General features: G+C 35.3%; 3 protein-coding genes and 1 long non-coding RNA gene across 4 annotated transcripts; 2 read left to right on the top strand and 2 right to left on the bottom strand.

Moving 5' to 3' along the window:
- Positions 1-266: 266 nt before the first annotated feature.
- On the bottom strand, positions 267-2,222 carry Ost48 (dolichyl-diphosphooligosaccharide--protein glycosyltransferase non-catalytic subunit Ost48). Its single transcript, XM_069129137.1, has 3 exons — positions 1,913-2,222; positions 1,090-1,716; positions 267-1,018 (listed from the first exon to the last, which is right to left on the bottom strand). Exons 1-3 carry the CDS (start codon positions 2,043-2,045, stop codon positions 474-476), a joined length of 1,305 nt encoding a protein of 434 aa, XP_068985238.1. The 5' UTR covers positions 2,046-2,222; the 3' UTR covers positions 267-473.
- Positions 2,223-2,685: 463 nt separating this feature from the next.
- Positions 2,686-6,145, top strand: Plap (phospholipase A2 activator protein). Its single transcript, XM_069129136.1, has 6 exons — positions 2,686-3,159; positions 3,460-4,329; positions 4,401-4,731; positions 4,805-5,039; positions 5,112-5,530; positions 5,628-6,145. Exons 1-6 carry the CDS (start codon positions 2,984-2,986, stop codon positions 5,943-5,945), a joined length of 2,349 nt encoding a protein of 782 aa, XP_068985237.1. The 5' UTR covers positions 2,686-2,983; the 3' UTR covers positions 5,946-6,145.
- A 164-nt stretch (positions 6,146-6,309) lies between these two features.
- On the bottom strand, positions 6,310-11,821 carry Mkp3 (Mitogen-activated protein kinase phosphatase 3). Its single transcript, XM_069129138.1, has 4 exons — positions 9,993-11,821; positions 9,336-9,521; positions 9,016-9,258; positions 6,310-8,932 (listed from the first exon to the last, which is right to left on the bottom strand). Exons 1-4 carry the CDS (start codon positions 10,384-10,386, stop codon positions 8,553-8,555), a joined length of 1,203 nt encoding a protein of 400 aa, XP_068985239.1. The 5' UTR covers positions 10,387-11,821; the 3' UTR covers positions 6,310-8,552.
- Positions 11,822-12,875: 1,054 nt separating this feature from the next.
- On the top strand, positions 12,876-16,067 carry LOC138188049 (uncharacterized). The gene is made up of 3 exons (XR_011175335.1): positions 12,876-13,111; positions 14,781-15,143; positions 15,338-16,067. It is a non-coding gene; the product is annotated as an uncharacterized LOC138188049 (long non-coding RNA).
- The last annotated feature ends 3,561 nt before the right edge of the window (positions 16,068-19,628 follow it).

Below are 19,628 nucleotides of genomic sequence, written 5' to 3' on the forward strand. Positions count from 1 at the left end.
TTATGTAATTGAAATTTTCTAGATCATTAAAAATGTTAACGGAAGAACCATTAATTGTACTAATGAAAATTGAACATATTTGTTTATATAGAATTGAAAAAATAATTTTTATGCAACTTGCGTCTGAACATCTTGAATTGAGATTTATTAACCAATGAGAACTCTATTTCCAAATATTTCTCTGTATATATAACGAATATGTTGTATTTTTGCAGTCATAAATATAACTGAAAGAAAAAAGATTTGATTAGATTTTTTTTCTCTCATTTATTACAGTAGATATAAAAACCATCCTCTTAAAAAACTTCAGATGTAGCCATCATGTGAATAATTAATATATATATCTTCTATCTTGCCCTTCATCTCAGTTTCAAATGTTTCATTAAATAAATATAAATCTATTGTCACAAACTTAAATATGGAACATAAATGCACTTTAATGATAGGTCTCGTACGTTTCATTAACGTTAAATTTATTCAGCCTTCGGTTTTGTGTCTTCTTTATAATGTAAGAACACCAGAGAAAATAAGAATACACCGCCCATCATTGAAAACGCACTTATATAATAAGGGAATGCACTGGGTATGAAGCGTTCATATTGAGTGTGTTGCAGGGGACGAACAGATACTTGAGTGGTACTGTACAGATGCGTCAAACCAATGCGGGTATAATCTACTTTGAACTGATAAACTCCGTAAACGTCAGGGATTTTAAATCTCGCTTCATATCGACCATTGCCTACGGGTTTCATGGTCATACGAACGAAAGGATCTATTCTAACGAATTCTAATTGTAAATCATTTGTTTCATAAGGGATCCATTTGTCTCTTGCTAGTTTCTGAATTTCGATGGAATAAACTACATCATCCATGATAGTATAAGCTGCTGGAGGTGCAGATTCTCCAACTCTATGGTGATGAACAGTAGAGACACGGATCACACCATTCTCCTTGAACACCCAGCGAGCGATCATCGTTGCTACGGCTTCATTTCCAGATTTCTCGTATTTTTGGCCACCTGTACACCATTTTTAATGTTTAGTACATGATCACAAGGAAGAATTATAATATTTAACTTATTCTTTTTACCTTGAACTTTCTGAATAGAACTGGAGAAAGCTTCATCACTAAAAAAGTACAATGAACCAGAGAATACTACTCTGGCATTATTTCTTGCTTGTAGAGCAGCAATCAACAATGTATTTTTGCCTACTGCATGTGGATACTCCTTTATGGGAGTCTGCGGATTGTAAGAGTATGCTGAACTAGATGCTGTTAATAAACGTAGAATTAAAGGATTTTCTATATCTGCAATCAATCCAGTTCCTTGGTAGAGTAAAGGTGGTACATTTTTACTTCCAACAATTGCAGAAGCATCTATTAAATTGACAGAGTCTGCTACTATTTTTGTATGGTAGCCATTATCAGAAACATCATAATTTAAATGATCAATGACCGCAGAACCTTCTTCATCAATTTCAAAACCACATTCTGAAGCTAATTCATGAAGGGCATCTCCAGACTGAGATGAACCAGCAACCAAGACATTACCACCACCATCAATGAAGTCCGTTATTGCTTCGACACTTAATATTCCTCCAAACTCTTCCACAGAAGGGGCAAATATTATTAAATGCTGATACAAATATTCTCCATACTTGGAAAGCTGTAGATTAGCATCATCTGCTAATTTAAATGTTAACGTATATCCACTATCTACAAAAATTTTTTAAATTACTAACAACCTAACCTCAAATATTTTGCAAGGTATACCATATCTGTGTAATTAAATATCATATAGTATAATTAGATACGTTTAATGTTGTCATAATTCGAAAAAAAAATAAGGAAGCTTAAGGTAATTGTCAATGAATGACATTTCATTGAATTTGATAGCTAAATGTTTACATACCCTGTAGAGTCTTGAAAAATATGGAATGTGTTTCTTTTATGGCTAAATTATCGAGTAAAACCAATGTAGGTCCCCCAGCATTCGTTACTCCGAATATTGTAACAAAACAAAGAAATTTGTTTATAAATCTCATTATAAATTATACACAATATCCTTGTGCCACGAGACCGGTTCTATTATCTTAAACAAGCGGCTCCATTTACAACACGTAACCAAACGGAAGTTATCCACTTTGCGGAAATGATATGTCTTATATTTTGAAACATATGGATTGAATTTATTATTTAGTATTATCTGGCATTACTCAATTTACTAATGATAAAGATATTTTCTTTTGCTTAAAATATGTATTAGTATATATTACTATGTATTATACATAGTGTACGATGAATAGTATTAAATATAAATTATACTGACATAACCTTACACATTAGAATCATAATACTTAAAATACATCATCAAATATTTTCTTTTACCTAAATTAAATTTAGATATACATTATTATATTATGCATATATAGCGTATGACACGCAATGTTAAATATATTACTGATATAACCTAAAACGTCAAAATTTTATAATATTTAAAATCCCCGCCAGAAATATCAAAATGAATTCTGAATCATATTTGTGGCGTATCAAGGCGGATACGTAACAGATAGAAGTCTTGCGTACAAAATGATAAAGAGATATTAATTTTAACGAATTACAATCTCGATCAAGAATTCATGAGAATAACCAATTAATTTAAGTCATACGTCATAAAATGTTGTATACAATACTACAGAGTCATTCTCGATTCAACGATGCTTCGTGAAGTTGCCTTGAATAATTTCAAATGAAGATACTAGACTAATGACGTTAGCAAAAAAGCAAGAAAAAATTTTGTTTACGTATAAAGAAAGTAGTTTATGTGGAAAAAATGCACGTATATATAATACCATACAAGCACAGTGATCATTGTCACGCATGCTCGAATGCGTTTTAAATGTCAAAACCGTGCGAATTTATCCACATTTTATTCGCATCGAGAATCGGCGAGATTATCCCAACTGTAGAGTTCGCATAAGTAATGTCTTTGCTGCGTGCCCTGCACGACTATCAAAGTGCTATGGCCAAACCGTGTTACAAGCTGAAAACTTCTCTCTTCGGACACACATCCGACGTGAGAGCTATAGCGACTTTCGCTGACGGAACTATAGTTTCTACTTCGAGGGATGAGACTGCACGTATTTGGAAATCATGCGGGTATTTAACCTGTTTAAGTATTTTACCACACCAGACTCTTTCATGACCCCAAACAAAATTTTCTACATAAATAAGTAATGAGATAAAAACTTGTTTTATAAGATCCTCTTTACTTTGTAATAAATTTGTATATTAACATATGTGACTTAAATAAATACGCTATGAAAATATGAGCTGGATTTAGAACAATAAAGTTCAAGCCATCATAAAAGAGTTTGTCATTGCAAAAAAGTTCTTTTTTACTTATTCTATGTAAATCGTACTTCTTATACGAATGTATATTGTATAAACATTTTGCAGGAATAATAAAAATTATGAACACACTGCAACTTTGAAAGGACATTCCAACTTTGTCACTTCTGTGTGCGTTATAAATCCTTCAGAGCAAAACCCCATAGGTTTTATTATCACTGGTAGTCATGATAAAACCATACGTATCTATGTTTCACATCAAACAGAGCCCATAAACATTATAAAAAGTCACCAGGATACTGTTTGTAAATTAACAACTGGTACAAAAGAAGGAACATTCTTGTCAAGTTCCTGGGACATGAGTGCAAAATTGTGGAGCCTGAGTGACTTAAGTAAGCCACAATTAAACTTGCTAGGTCATACAGCTGCTGTATGGTGTGTAGCAGATTTGTCAAGTGGATCTATTGTAACTGGATCAGCAGATAAGCTTGTTATAATATGGGCAAGTGATGGTTCAGTACAGCACAAATTAACCGGACATACAGATTGTGTTCGTGATATTTCTGCAATAAGTAGCAATGAAGTTTTATCTTGTGCCAATGATGCCACTGTACGTCATTGGAACGTGTCTCTTGGAACTTGTTTAGGAACTTATTGTGGACATGAGAATTATATCTATAGCATTTTAGCCTTAGAAAATGGTACAAGTATATTTACTTGTAGCGAAGATCGGACGCTTAGGATATGGCATAATACTGAACTAAGTCAAACCATTACTTTACCCACCCAATCTGTGTGGTGTTTGGCTTCACTTCCTAATGGTGATATAGTTACTGGAAGTTCTGATGGAGTTGTTAGGATATTTACATGTAATCCTGAAGAATATGCAGACCCAGAGGCATTGCAAGAATTTGAGCAGCAAGTAGCCAGTGTTAAGCTTAATGCTCAACAAGAGCTAGGTGGGATCAAAGTTAAGGAGTAAGTGAAGTAGCTGAGAAATGAATCAAATTATAAATAATAAGCTAAAATCTTAATTTATATGTTAACAGTTTACCAGATGCAAAAACCTTGCTACAACCTGGTCAAAGAGATGGTCAAACCAAAATAGTAAATGATGGAGATGCTGTAAGAGCATATAGCTGGTCACAAAGTGAACAAAGATGGATAAAGATCGGTAACGTCATGGGCGCCTCAGGTGGTAGTGTAGCTACGTCTGGAAAACAGCTTTATAATGGCATAGAGTACGATTATGTGTTCTCTGTGGACATACAAGATGGTGTTCCTCCATTAAAATTGCCCTATAACAATGATCAGGATCCTTGGCATGTTGCGCAGAAGTTCCTTCACGATAACAGTCTTAGTCAATTATTTCTAGATCAGGTATAAAGCTTGAGATAGATGCTTGTTTTTTCGATAAGAAATAATTTTTATGGCAATTTATTTTCATTTATAGGTTGCAAATTTTATAATAAAAAATTCTCAATCCGCACCAGTTATGAAAACTGATGCTCAATATGCTGATCCTTTCACAGGAGGCAGTAGATACATTCCTCAATCAACAGCAAATACAACATCACAAGAATCTACAAGACCAGACACACCAAACTCCTCAGACACAACCGCACCGTCTTATATTCCTCATACAAAATACTTGAAACTGGAACAGGCTAATCTTTCTCAAATTTTAGGTACTTTCTATTACTTTTATCTTATACATTTTTATAATGAAATAAATTAATTAATTTGATACTCTTTCATAGAGAAACTAAAAGAATTAAATGGCAAACAAAGTGATCCTCTCAAGGTGTCAAGTGACAAATTGGAGTCCTTGGTGAAACTTGCTGGTGACCAAGCTCCTGAACAATTGAAAACTGATACATTGAATACTTTGAAGACACTCTTGAATTGGCCAGATGATGTATTGTTTCCTGTGCTCGACATTACCAGGCTCGCAGTACTCTGTAGAGAAGTGAATGATGTACTATGTACAGAGGAGCTTCTACAGATTGTAAAGAAGCATATCGAATCTAACGCGCTTCCTTCCAACCAAATGCTTACTTTCCGTTTGCTGGCGAATATGTTCAGTCACGAAAGAGGTGAAAAACTATGTCTTAATTCTAAAGATGAGATATTGAAACTTCTATCAGAGTTGGAATCACTTACAAACAAAAATAATCAGGTATGAATAGTATAGAAGAGTAAAGATTTATATATTGGTATACAAAATTTATATTGTACGATTAGTTGATGAAGTTAATTCGTTTGGGTATTTTCAGGTGGCAATTTCAACTTATATATTGAATTTAACTGTGGCTCTGAATAAATATAATGATACTCTCGGTAAAACACAATGTTTAAATGCGATGTTCTCTGTGTTACCACGTTTAAACGAGCCTGAAGCAGTGTTCAGAACTCTTGTTGCAATGGGAACGCTTTTAAGTACAACATCAAATTCAGAAGATCAAAATAATTTAATAAAAGCAGTACGACAATCGGAAGTTGCGTTAAATATACTTCAAACTATGTCAGAAATTCGAGTTCCAACAAACAAGCTGGCAAATTGTTCGAAACAGATAATCAGTTTAATTATTTAAAACATAAAATATATATGAAAAAGAAATTGAAAAAAAAAAACAATTACACGCGGAACCCAAGACTTGAAAACAGTTAAGTGTTGTAATTAACAAAACATTTCTCACCAATATTGCGTTAAATAGGTTTCTTATATTTTTTGCAATCTGATGATTTAAACATTATAATTATCTCATTGCTAATAAAAGTACATTTTGCCATATTTGAGAAACAATCTTCGTTCACCCAAAAAAGAAAACACGTCCCACTTTCTTCCTTCTTCTTTTTTCCCTTTTATAAAGATCAGTTGCTTTCATTTCAGTTCAGGTAAGAATAAGCTGTGTATTTTGAAATGAAAATTAATCAATTAAAATATATGTACAACGATGAATATAAAATAATAATTTATGTAATATACATAATATTTGATTAAATCGTTCGAGCGTTACGCCCGACAAACATACAACAGACAACAGTGTAATAGTAGAATATTGTTATTACATTAACGTCAAATATATATATATATACTTTTTTTTTGTTTTCCCTAGTTGTATATCAATTCATCACCCTCGTGAGTGAGCCGAGAGCCGATTACAACTTTGTAGTTAATTACAATGAAAAATAATAACATTCACTGTGTACACTCATTAACTTCAATTATGCTCGATGAACAATACATACAATACACGAAAGATAGTTTTTTTATCCTTTGTTTCTTTTTTACAGTATCATCAGGTAATTTGTGGCTCGTGGGAATGTGAATATGCGATTTCCGTAATCTTTTTTCGTTCTTTGCTTTTTTTCTTACAAAAATAATTTGAAATATATAATCTGAGATCTGTAAGACAATAGAAACAGTATTGGATCGTACAATTAAGAATTTTTTAGTATTTCAAATTGCTATACATCGTCGTATATGTGTATCTATAATTAATCAGTGTCTCTTCCTTTTTTCCATCTCGTATCGACGATAAGGATCACGACTGTCGTATATTTTTATAAACAAATTTCTTTATCAGATTTCTGAGGTATAATACGTGTACGATTTGTCTCATTTTTTCTTCGATTGATTAACTCATGATAAAATCAATTTTTTGTCAATTCTTTTTCGTTCCATAACTCTTTTTTCTTCTTATATGTATTTACGACGACCCTGATTTTTTATCTCGGAAATAGAAGTTTCGGAATGCCCTATAGAAATGCACCGATCCATAAAGATGTACTTCTTAATCGATTATTAACCAAGACTAATTACTTGAAAGAGATAAAGACAGACAGAGATAGAGAACGTGCACACAAGGTTGCAAATCTTTAAAAGTCAGAATTGCACCGGGAAATATGTACCCTTCTCAAGATAAGTCACTTTTGTGGATTTGAAAAATTATGTCAAAAATTACGTTCGAGTAGTATCGAATCATAATCTTTTTATGTATATACCTTCTCTTTTTTTATTATAATAATCTAAATTGCCGAGTACGCGAGAGTTTTTCAATTCTTTTTGTACCTCTGAACTTAAACATAGTGTGATCTTTTTATCAAGCACAGTTGTAATTATTTTTTAAATTCAACTACTTATGATTGCCTGTTTTACGATTTATATTTCATTTCATTTCGCTTTGAATAAGCATCACCCGCGATAAAATCAAACACAGCCTCATTAATTGAAGGGTTTTGGGAACAAGTATTAAAAATATAGATATCTCATATGTATAAAATTGTATCCTAGAAATGGATCGAGAGTCGAACGAATTCAGACGCTATTAAAAAAAGAATCTTGAATTTTTAGCCGATCATCTTGATATTACAATTACATTAATTATTTGTAAGAAAGTACAGAGTTGAATTTACAAAATACTTTCAGTGTTTAATACTATATCACGACAACTTAGAAACGAAAGAGTCATAGAACCCTTTTGTAGCCGTCCTATCTATTTTTCCCCCTAAATTATAACAACACTTACGCTTAGATAAAGATTTACAATCGTAGTTTCGTCAAATTAAAAATCATCCTCTGAAAGAGAAACTATATTGTGTCCATTATTCTTTAACTTTCTTTCCTGAAGCGATAGTACTGAACCGTGGCTTGCAAAGCCTCAACAGAAACAATTTCTGTTACTGGATAGAAAAATACTAGAAAGGTTTAGCCGTTTTAACAATTTTGTTTGAGTTCATCGTATTTCTTTCACTGTGCACGACCTAGTACACAAAACTTTTGTGGCAAAACTCTACCACAAAAGTTTAAAATCACCCGCTTGTTGTACTAATTGTGAATCTTTCGCTATTTCTTCTGTTAATTCAGAATTAATACTGCACAGTTATTAATAATAAATTTAACTAGTAATTAAACAGTTTTTAAGCTAATTTAAAATCGTAAATTTTTTAAATGAAAATCTCTGCTTTTTTAAAAATATCTAGTGATTCCAAATTTTTAATTGTATATTTGTATATTTAAAGTATATTTGAAATTGCAATCTACTACGATCATTGCATTTCTCGCCTTAAGATATTATTTTTCTCTTAGCAGAAATGTAAATTTTCATTCCCGCACCCTTCAATTAGGGCTTCTCTTGTTACTATGGCGGCGTACTAGGAGGGACCTAAAATTTGTATTGGGTCCCCCCTGGCCCGTCTCATTCTGCCGGTGTACTTGATGCCCACCTGTCGAATTCTATTCCAGAATCCGGGCTAAGGCCCAGATCTATGGGACTAAGGAAGCTGGGAGCTGGACAATTACATGGTCCTCCAGGCCGGCACGCTCCGATACACCTTTGATCATTCCCCCTGCTACTTCTGTCACCTCTATCCCTTAGTTCTTTCTCAAAACTGTGCAATTGCTCCATAAAATGGAAATTCGGAGCCACATTAGATTTTCGGCTGCGCACCAGGTTGAAGGCATCGTTTAAGCTGAGACTGCACTTGTGCATAAGGTAGGCTACAGTGATAGTGACGGACCGAGACACTCCGGCCAGACAGTGAACCAGCACTCCTTTGTCTGAACTTCGAGCCTCCTCTGAAAGATGGAGAAATGATTATATCTCAAATTTACATGTAATTAGAACTTATTTTTCCTTTGATTTTGCAGGTTGTATTCACCAATGAATTGAATTGCTTGTGGAAAGAAACTAGCTAGATTCTGGCTCCAGTGATCGCTTATGGGTATTTGCATGTATTTTATCGAACCAGCGCTTTCAAATACATTTGGCAAATCTGGGGTTACGTTTAGAATGTACTGTATTCTATGACGCGCCAAGGCTTCCCTGTCTTCGCTATTCGCTGCGTTTCCAAGGTACAAATGGGGTAGAATTTCAACTGGAAAATCTTTATCCTCCTCAGGTCCTAAAAAAACATGAAACAACTTTAACATTTCTTACTTTGTATTTTATGTAGTAAAAGAGTTTGTATGGCTTACTAACCAACAGAATCACACGTGCTATCGCTATCAGAATCTGAATATGATCTCGTAGGTGGTGTGGAAATTCGAAGGGACCTGAGACCCATTAATTCACCGTCATTAGAATCCTGACCTGGGGGACCTTCACCACTGGCTTGACTACCCTCACACCATTCAGGGTATCTATCTCTGAATGCTCCAAAACCATCTGTAACAGAAAATGAAATAAAGGATTTGTATGAGTATAAATAATTTAAAGCCATAGCTATACAAAAATATGAAAGAAAATATAATAGAAATAAAAAATATTGAGTAGTAAATGAATGAAACAAAAATGCTTTTTATTGAATAACAAAAGAAATTTGGCACAACTACAAGATGTAATTAGATGGACATCAATATTTTTTGTACAAATAAATATTTCATTCACAGATGCTTTTAAGTATGAATTTTTAAATTTCTCTAATGGCAGACATAACTACTTGTAGAAACTTGGAATATTTTATAATATAGCCTTTAGCTATACTTATTTCTTCTTCTTTTTTATTTTCTTCCTATTTTTTAAAATACAGTAGTTAAGGCATATTCTCTTTTTTTCTTGTAGCACATATTTGTTCTAACTATATGGAAATATGAGCAATCATACAAATATATGTATTTATGAATATACTGTTCTTACCCATTAAAATAGCAACATATCCTCCACTACTTCTAAGTCTCCGACTTAAAACTTGAATTGTTTCACCCTGATGTCCTGCAGGGTCTGTAGAGTCACCAATCAGTATAAATGTCCCTCTACTATTCTCATCACCACACAAGAACACCTCCACTCTGTTTCTTAGATCTAAGCACCTTATTGTTGACAGCAAATCAACTTTACCAGCTGCTAGCCGTCTTAACATGATGCTAGGTATAGCTAAGGGTACAGAGCCTCTAATATGAGCTTCAGAGAAATCAGAATGTGCCCTACAATCTAAGATGAGAAGTTTGTTTGGACCATCCGGTGACCTAAGATGCCTGAATAGCCATTCAGGATCCACCAGATCTTCTTCCATAATATTTCCACCTGGCATGTTGTAAGCTTAATCTGAATTCCTGGTGCTTCTTTGGCCTTCAACCTTTTTCTCCTTAAAGCATGCTTGCCCTCCTTACAGACATAATCTCCTCATGTTTTCCATTGGATTTTAAAAAGAAACAAACACCTGAGACTTGACAATGTTGAAAGAAATCTCCTTCTTGGTATGGCACTTTCAAGTAACGCTGTACCATTGGTTTCTGTGAAATGGTCAATGTATACATGTGACATCTGCCTAGACTCATAACCCATGGAACAACAATTTTGTCACTACATGTTTATCGGTAACTGTGGACAGTGTGAAACAAGTGTGCATGTACATTCAGCGCGCGCGCGCATCCTACGTGCACGCGTCCTGTACATCTATTCTTAATTATTTATCAAATACGAAATGGCACTTGGAGTTGTATAGTAGAACGCGTTCTCTGGAGGCATCCAGACGCTCGACGTCCTCCCCCAGCCTCATACACGCGTATCTGTGTCGTAATCCCACGTTTTCTCACGTGTTTCCATCACTTCCTGCGGCACCTCGATGCCGTGTTTTCTACTCCTCCTCCTCCTCCTTCTCCGCCACTGCTACCGCCAGCAGCTCGTCTCGATTATTGATCCTTTTGTAAATAAAGACGACAGGTCCAATTAACGCCACAACCGAGGAATGTTTCAGCCCATCCGACAAATGCATGATCCCACGCGCTCTCCCAGTACACACTTCCTCTAGCTTGTTTATCTCAACACCACACCAACAGTCCAACCGACATCATCACGTCTTGTGAAGAATGTGTTGGCATTATTCTCTCTTTTTCCACAATGGAACAAACGACGAGTGCGTGTATGTACGTGTGTTCCTCTCCTCGCGCTAAATCCTCTCTTTCGTTCTTCTTCTTCGTTGCCCTTTTCTTTACTGTGAACTCGACAGAATCATAACTACAACACGTTCTCAGATCCAGCTTCTTTTTCTTCTTGACTTGACCAACACACAGGGATGCTGCGCTGTACACTGGAGCTGCCGTGAACGGTCGATTCAAATCAGTCTGAGTGAACGAGGTACTTAGTTCGGGAGATCGGTCGCGTATCTCGGCGCTGCGCGACTCGAGACCGTCGCCCTCACCTCACAAATCCCTCCAACATCGCTCGACGCGTCTTCCCTGGGTTGCCGGACCGACTTCCTGTTCTTTTTTTTCTTCTTTTATGTCTCTCCTTCTCTGTCGACTCTCGACCGAGTCACGGAGAGAGCAGCAGAGAGCTTGAGCTACGATTCTCGTGTGTCTTGGCCTTCTATCTTCTTCTCGCTTTCTTCCAACTCTCTGTTCTTCTCTAACGTTCCGAGCACACCATAGATTGTCTCTGTCTCTCACCCGTGGCCTTCTAGCCAGCCTGCTGCAGGCCACACCTTACCTCGAGCGTTCTTCCGTCCAGAATGGGCAAATGGCGCTCGGATCCTCGATTGTAGGGGAAGCTGGTCTTCACATTGATTGGTGCCAGGTCACGTGGTGTCTGCTATCGGACCAATCCCGATCCGGACTGACGTCAGTTCATTGACAAAAGATGTTTTCATTAACAAGGCGTGGGTAGATGGGTCGGGGGTCGGTACTGACCGAGGCGCACAGTAAGCCAGAGGTGAGGAGACGACGGGGAACGCTTCGTATACGCTCACTCTCTCACGCGTGCGTGGGCGCATATTATTACGATCCACAGGAGAACACGGCACCGTCTACCCAAGCTACCTCGTATCGACGTGCACGCACACTCGCGTGCACGTGTTGCGGCCAGGACCGGCGTGATATGACTCGTCACCCTGTAGAATTTGACGAATCTTATTTTTTTTCCTAATTCACTGGATACCTTTATGAATTGTTTTATATCTTCGATATTATCTAAAAGATAAGAATACTAATTAGATAAGTCTTGCTAAAGATCTTGAGATCTGGAAAATAGAAAAGTAGGTCGAGTTTGGAACTCGAAACATGAATGAAAAATTTTAGGTAAAGATAAAGTACGGCTCCTTTCTAATTGGATTTTTGCAGGCTTCAGAGCATTGAATGAATAATTTGTTATAACTTCATCCATGTCTTAGAATTGATATAGAATTTAAAAATTTTCAATCTTCTTAGGATTTCTGAAGATAAGTAAAATTCCCATATAGCTTTCTATCCACCATTTTCGGGAATCTCCAGTTCTTCAACCTTGAATTATGCAGAATAATACAAAAGTAGAGTAACTGAAAATGTAAAATTTCTTTGAGGAAAAGCTAAAAATAAAATACAATATAATTCCTAATGGATTTTTAGAGCTTACATTTAGAAATCCGCTATTTTCCAATCAGTTTATTACATTATACTAGTATATAAGCACAAGCAAGATGTTCAAGCCGATTTCTTTGATAACAGTGCTCCTGAAAAGATTACGCCCCTGAGCTCTGTCATACTGTACGTGAAGCCTCACCTCGGATCGGGCAGCCTATCAGGCGGCTCTCGGGCGTGGGTTGGCATTCCATTCATTTGGGCTGCTGTCGTTGAAGATTTTCACGTTCGATCACGCGGACGGCGCAGGGCCATTTTATCGCGACCCCTAGAGAATCGTCGCCTGGAGAAAGAATGAGTAGGCAGAAATAGAGATAAAGAGAAAGGGAGACAGAGGACGAAAAGGGCCTCTCTGGTTGGTGTCGGTGGCCTTCGACGAGCCACGAGACGAATTTCGATTCGATTGCGTGGGAGCGTGATAAGGTGAGCGTACTACGGCGTCCTTGCTACTCCACGCTCATTTCGATCAATGGCGGCTGTAGATTTACGTAAGAACCTACCATAGATCCTCGTATATCGATTCCTCGTTACATTTACATTTTTCAATATCCGTGTGCGGAATACAAATCCTCTTCGACTATGCTATGTGTACGACAAGTATAATGGATTAATATTCGATCAAGCTTCAAAGCGTCACGCGAGATGCTAATGAATCTTACTAGAATGACGTAGTCGACCTTTCTGAAGATAAAGAGTATCTTTTTTTATTATATAACTAGAATATTTGATATTAGAATATGGCTCTGTGGATCGCATTAAAAGTCTATCGTAGTAGTAGTCGAAAAATAAATACTATCGTTGGAATTAACTTGTGCTTATAGATTTCACAAAATAATTATTATAGGAACACCTTTATTAGACTCAGTATCTAATATTAGAACATAGGTATACAGATTGCATTAAATAGTCTGCTATGGTAATCGCGAGACGTGGGTCGTACCCTATATTTAGCCAGAAATTGGAATAGACAAAGGGTACGAAGGTTTACTATGTTAAATCCGTCCTGATATTATTATATCCTTATCTCATTGCAACAAATATAGGAAAGTTATAAATTAATTCACCAAGTGACGGTACTAGTTAACTACGGAACTTTGTTAGATATATATAGGTATTATCCCTATAAATTTATTTAATGTTTTCACATCTCGTATAAAGAAAAATTTCGGATGTACATATACTGTAATGAGAAACGAAATTATTTATATTTTTAAACTGTCCTTAAGCCTAAAGCTATAAATTTCTATCTTCCTATAAAACCTAATTGTTCCATGGTCTCAACATAAGTACTTTATACCTCTCATAAACTTGCCCTTGTACAAAATCTAAGATTTCGTTTCATGACCACAACATAAGTACTTTATACCTCGACCATAAATTTTTGCCCTCATATAACATCTAAGCTTTTGTTCCGTAACCATAACATAAGTACTTTAACACTTCTGCTGTATCCCTTCAAGAAACTTATAGCTGAATCGGGGAACAAGCTATTGATCGGTATGAATCTGGACTTTTTGAGCTGGTGCATCGCTGAACGAATCCTCATTAAAGCGATTATCGACCGATGGCCGGCGGGAAAGAGAATAGGGAAGGTGCATGCGGTATCACTATGGCAGTCACACCAGTAATGTGTACGCTAAGATGACGTAAGTGATACCTGTTGATGACCTTAACAGGTGTGCATACTTAATGGCAGTGGCATTACGTATTTCGTGATGCAGTCGGAAGTCGCAGCGCATTACTCAATCACGATTCTATAGTACGCCTCGTTGACTCTGTCACGATGCTCTTTTCTCACGACTACCTAGATCCCCATTAATATTCTTTCCTATCTTTCCGCTAAGAATTTCGGAGCCAAATACGTGTCATTCGGTGAAATGATATCGTCCCCATTTCTCTGAATTTCTAGACCATTTTGTTCAAAGGAAACCGCTGCTAAGAGGTTAACGTTTCCACTTAGCAAGGTATATCGATTGTCGAGACCATATCTCGGATCTACAGAGCCAGATTCAAAGGAAACATCCGTTTCTAAGAATCCACCACACGGCGTGAGTCGTATAACGCGGCGTTTATTTGCGTCTGGTTCCTGCAGGCTACCGGAGGAGGAAACCGATTATCGGGTTCACAGTGCCTCACCAGATGTAACGTCGAACGCGTATACACGTGCACAAACGCACCAACACCGAGGTGGACGCAAGTGTACGCACCGGAAGCAATACTCCCTGGCACTTGGCCGGGCATTAGTGCATGCACTGGCTGATATGTATATGTGAACACAAATAAGCTTGTACACTCCACCGCGTGGGCGTGTGCGTGTGATTACCACGAAAAGCGGCCCTAGGTTGACAGGAAATGGTTTGAGATAAGATAATGACGTCCCTCGCCTCTCCTGCATCCGGCTGCTTTCTTCGTCGCTTCGACGTTGGAAAATGTTCCCTTGCTGCAGCTGGGACAGGTACTGATTCAATTTTCAATCAAATAAGTCTACAAAAATTTTTTTATGTAACCACCATGATAAAATAGGAAAATTAGAGATGAATTGTATAATAATTACGGTAGAACCTGGAATCCTTAGAAACTTTCTGACGTAAAAAAATAGCAGTGAAGATTTTTTCGATCATAAGTCTAAAACAAAATTTTCAATATAAGCTCCAAAATAAAGTGAACAAAATGGTGGATGGAGTGTAATCAAAATGGAACCTCGGGCGCACGAAAATAGCCATCCGACTCTTTGCGAGGATTTTTCAAAATATACAAGAGGAATAGCAGTGTAAACGAACCAGGCCTCCACTATGAATAATCGCATCCTGTCTCAGTAACTAAGCAAAAAAGAAAAGAAGGCTTAAACATATATAAACATCTGAGGTCGGCATTTTATAATAGTAATAACGATAATATCTCCAAGTCCAACTTATTTAATGTTTGCTGTAATTAGTTATGCAAACATTGATCGATGGTATTGTGCCAACGATCACGTTTCATGGATCATCAATGCATATTTATAGGTTAGAGACGTAGATGGTTTCCCGCGCTTTCCATTCTAAGGGAAATTGGTAGACGGGAGACCAATTCTTTGAATGACTCTCGAAACTGGTGTGCCCACATTCCTCCAGCCACACAAGATTCGAGGTTCTGGCATGTTCACTAGCCTGTAAAACTGCTTGCGGGATCTTCGTTCCCCCCTCTTTATGCCTACGGATCGAATAAACGACATACAGTTAACAAAAGGTACCATAAACGTATCAATGCATGTATATAGGTACGTACAATGATTACAAAAGGTTTTACATTTCATTGTCATAATATGAAATTTCTGTAGTCATAGAAGAGTACAAATTTAATATACTTAGACATAATTAATCACCATGTAAATGCTACAATAAATAGAATAATGTACAAATACTTCGTTGATTATATTGATTACTAAAAAAAGGGAAACAATTATATCGGTTAGGGTACATCTCACATATAACATTCGCTTTACTTTAGTTCTCGAAATATTCGTAAAAATATTTTTAATACTTTTTATTTTGGTATAGGTTATATTTGGATTAGGATTGAGTTAGGTTTATATATTATAGCAACCGTAAACACTTTTTGTAGTCACTGTATGTATTTTTCACATATAGATCAATCAACACCAAAAATAAATTATACTTGCCGAATTCTTTTGTAATTCATTTTCGCATAATTCATCTTGATTCTTAGACATAGCCTTTTATCCGTCAATTTTTCTTAAGATTTGGCAGCAAGGTTTTATAAGAGAAAAAACACATAATATAGATTATATGTCATATGTATTGATTGACTGATATGTCAAACAGAATGCAATTATACAATCAGAGGTGGCGCTAATCAGGCCATCTTTATCAACATTGTTCTCCCGCGTTTTTTCCCTTTTTTCGTTAATTGCTTTTAAGGACAATAATAGTCGTAGATTAATTTTTTGATAGTTTAAGAATATTTCTTCACTTATGGATATATTTTATTAATTGTTAATTATTTACTATCGTAAATCTAAACGAAGGGGGCGCTGAGAGATTTTTTCCCCCATTTTCACTTACTTTCCGTTTCCGATGCAATTAATCGATTTCACAACTACAATTTTATTTTTTCTAGTATTTTTAATGCATTAAATTAAAATTTCCATGCTTATGTATTAGTTATGTTAAAAGTGAATAGATTCAACTAAAATTGAATGTTAGGGAAAAGGCATTACTTTTTGTAGTAGTCATTTCCGTCTCTCTGTTCCCTGTTTCTTGAAGAAGAAATGGTCCTCGAGTTAGTCCCGATTTTTTGCGAAAAAGTTGGTAAATTCGTCGTTGAAATCGCAGTAGTGAATATAATTTCGTAATTTGACCGTCAAAGTGATGTTTGAAGTGATTATCGTTTATGTCATAGCCTTTCATTCTTAGCAAGTTATTAGTATCAAAAGTACTTCAGATCAAGGCCTTCTTTTTCTTTGCAATTTTTCAAAATGTTTTTTAACCTATACAGCGCGCTAGTTACCGTAAATCAATCGTCTATCATTTTGTTCGTTATCGATATGCAATTTGCGATTGAAATACTTGGAAAAAGTAAAAGGAGGCGTGAATTCTCGGAAGTTCTGTGGAATGTGCTTAAGTGGTGAACGATTTGAAACTGGTAGAGCAATTCTATTTATTCTATGGGTGTACGAAGGACTGATTCAGGTTTCATCTCGAGTTCAACCCTTAGGAGTTTGGTAAGAGTGATCTAGAATTTCCCATTGTCTCTGCATACGAATTTTAAAAATAGCGTAACATTTTAAACTCTACTTTTTTATCCGATATTTAAAGCTATTGTAATACGTTATTTTATCCAATAATTAAATCAACCGAGAAGTTCTCGCAAATTCATATTTTTGCTTTAACTACTAAATATTATATGGAATGTGTACTATATTTTTGATATTTCATATATTTTCATATATTACGTGCATTCTATGCATTTTTCATTTACAAATTTCGCGTAACCGTATAAAAATCCGTAGTTTAATTATAAGGTATGTATTCGACCTAATATAAGACATTTGGTTAGTCAGGGGTTATAGAAAAGTGTAAAATTCGAAAGATCACATTTTTATTCAATAACAAAATAACTTAATTTATTGACAGCTAAGTGAGATCTCTGAATCTTAAAATTGCATTCAGAAAAGCTTTATTGCATTAAATTTTCAAAAATTGCTTAAATAGCAGAGGGAGTGCTATATCAGTCAACTCAAATACCTTATTTAAGGACATTTATTGCTTCTATTCCCATCACTCGATCGATAACAATAAGATCCAAAAATCTTCCGCGTCTTTTTTAATGTTTATATACTTTCTAAACGAAATGCATATTGCAAAATGTACCAAAAAATAGGATATGTATATGTTTAAACAAAGTGCCAATCTTACAACAACAAATTAATGGAAAATATCGAAAATGAATGAATTTTAGAATTTCATAAGTATGGTTCAAATGCATCAATATATCGAAATACGATCACACAGATCTTCGAATATCGACCGAGCGGTTACGCAATTATCGACTCGTCCAAGGAATAAAAATCATCCATCAGTTTCAGTTAAAATAATATCTGTCTAAAATAATATTAAAGTATTATTGAGCCATCGAGGGCCATAACAATTCAGAGTTACTATTTAATATTTTGGAATTTTTCATTTAATTTAATTTAATTTTATTAATCTTTAAATTTTATATCTTTATATCTGAATCTTAAATTTTATAGTTACCCATTATAGGCATCTATGATGCTATTGATACTTTTAACTAAAGACATTTTATAGAAATTTCGTAGAAAATTTTAATATTTTCAATAGTTTAGTATTATGACAAAGAATATTTTTGAAATTATGAAGAGGATTAATCAATTATGTAGCTATAAAAATATAATATACGACATTAGTTAATAATATCACCATTCTCTTTTATATTAAAAAATATCTTCCTTTATATTCTATGCTAGTTAAAACGAAGTATGTCATTCTTTAGGAAGATAATAAGCGAAGAAATTGTTGAAATTAAGAAGATAATCAATTAATTATAAAGTACGGAATACAACGTTAACATCAACATTATCTTTGTCATTAGAAAATATCTTTTTTTTATTCTATATGTGTCAAAACAATGTATGTAATTCTTTACGAAGATAATAAGGGAGGAAGTTTAATTAGCGGCTTTCGCTAGAGGATTCAAGAATACTTGTCCGCGTATGGTAGCTTGTTGTATACAAGTAACGTGCTAATATAGAATGCGCCGGCATACGTTGGTAGGTGGCGAAGTAAAATAATCAATGAAGAGGCGAACGGGATCAGGAGGGAGAAAGCGAAAAGAGCTTTATACATTCGCGCCCACGCGGGCCCACGGGTTCTAGTTATTATCCCGCGCTGTTTTTGTTCTTCCTGCCGGTAGAGAGACCTTGCCAGGAATTGGAACGATGGTTCGTATATGGAATCGTCCATTACATATGCGATAGCAATTTAATCCTCATTTTTGCACCAAATATACAATTTATTCAAATAAAATGTTTCTTCTTTTTAAAGCAATCGGAGAGAAGAAAATATCCGAAGGCTTTTTTTAAATCTATGGTTTGTATTCGAAGTTAGTGCAAAATTTATGTGCTATATTTTGTACATGTTATGTAATTTATAAAAGTTATGTTGTTTTTTAGAATCATCGAGGAATAAAAAATATTTGAGCGCTCTTACGAGATACCGTTCATATTTGGAATTACAATTTTACTTATAATTTTCAATAATTAAACAATTTATTAAACTAAAATTGTTTTTCGGACATCCTACGATTATTTTGGGCAATCGTTATGAATGACTGTGAGTAACTCATTGCTACAAGAGTAGGAAAAATGAATGCACATAGTATGACCGTAGTCTCAATGAATCAAGGTCCGATGTACGCA

Source organism: Bombus flavifrons, chromosome 16 (genome assembly GCF_040668555.2).
Source record: "Bombus flavifrons isolate JBK064 chromosome 16, iyBomFlav1_principal, whole genome shotgun sequence".
NCBI lineage: Eukaryota > Metazoa > Arthropoda > Insecta > Hymenoptera > Apidae > Bombus > Bombus flavifrons.

Excerpts from the sequence above, each read along its gene's own strand:
- Ost48 (XM_069129137.1), bottom strand. The coding sequence starts at position 2,045 with ATGAGATTTATAAACAAATTTCTTTGTTTTGTTACAATATTCGGAGTA. Across the intron at positions 1,717-1,912 it reads ATTTTTCAAGACTCTACAGG|ATAGTGGATATACGTTAACA; the intron begins GTATGTAAACAT and ends AAATTTTTGTAG. Across the intron at positions 1,019-1,089 it reads TTCTATTCAGAAAGTTCAAG|GTGGCCAAAAATACGAGAAA; the intron begins GTAAAAAGAATA and ends AATGGTGTACAG.
- Mkp3 (XM_069129138.1), bottom strand. The coding sequence starts at position 10,386 with ATGCCAGGTGGAAATATTATGGAAGAAGATCTGGTGGATCCTGAATGG. Across the intron at positions 9,522-9,992 it reads ATATGTTGCTATTTTAATGG|ATGGTTTTGGAGCATTCAGA; the intron begins GTAAGAACAGTA and ends TTTCTGTTACAG. Across the intron at positions 9,259-9,335 it reads TAGCACGTGTGATTCTGTTG|GACCTGAGGAGGATAAAGAT; the intron begins GTTAGTAAGCCA and ends ATGTTTTTTTAG.
- Plap (XM_069129136.1), top strand. The coding sequence starts at position 2,984 with ATGTCTTTGCTGCGTGCCCTGCACGACTATCAAAGTGCTATGGCCAAA. Across the intron at positions 4,732-4,804 it reads GTCAATTATTTCTAGATCAG|GTTGCAAATTTTATAATAAA; the intron begins GTATAAAGCTTG and ends TTTCATTTATAG. Across the intron at positions 5,040-5,111 it reads TAATCTTTCTCAAATTTTAG|AGAAACTAAAAGAATTAAAT; the intron begins GTACTTTCTATT and ends ACTCTTTCATAG.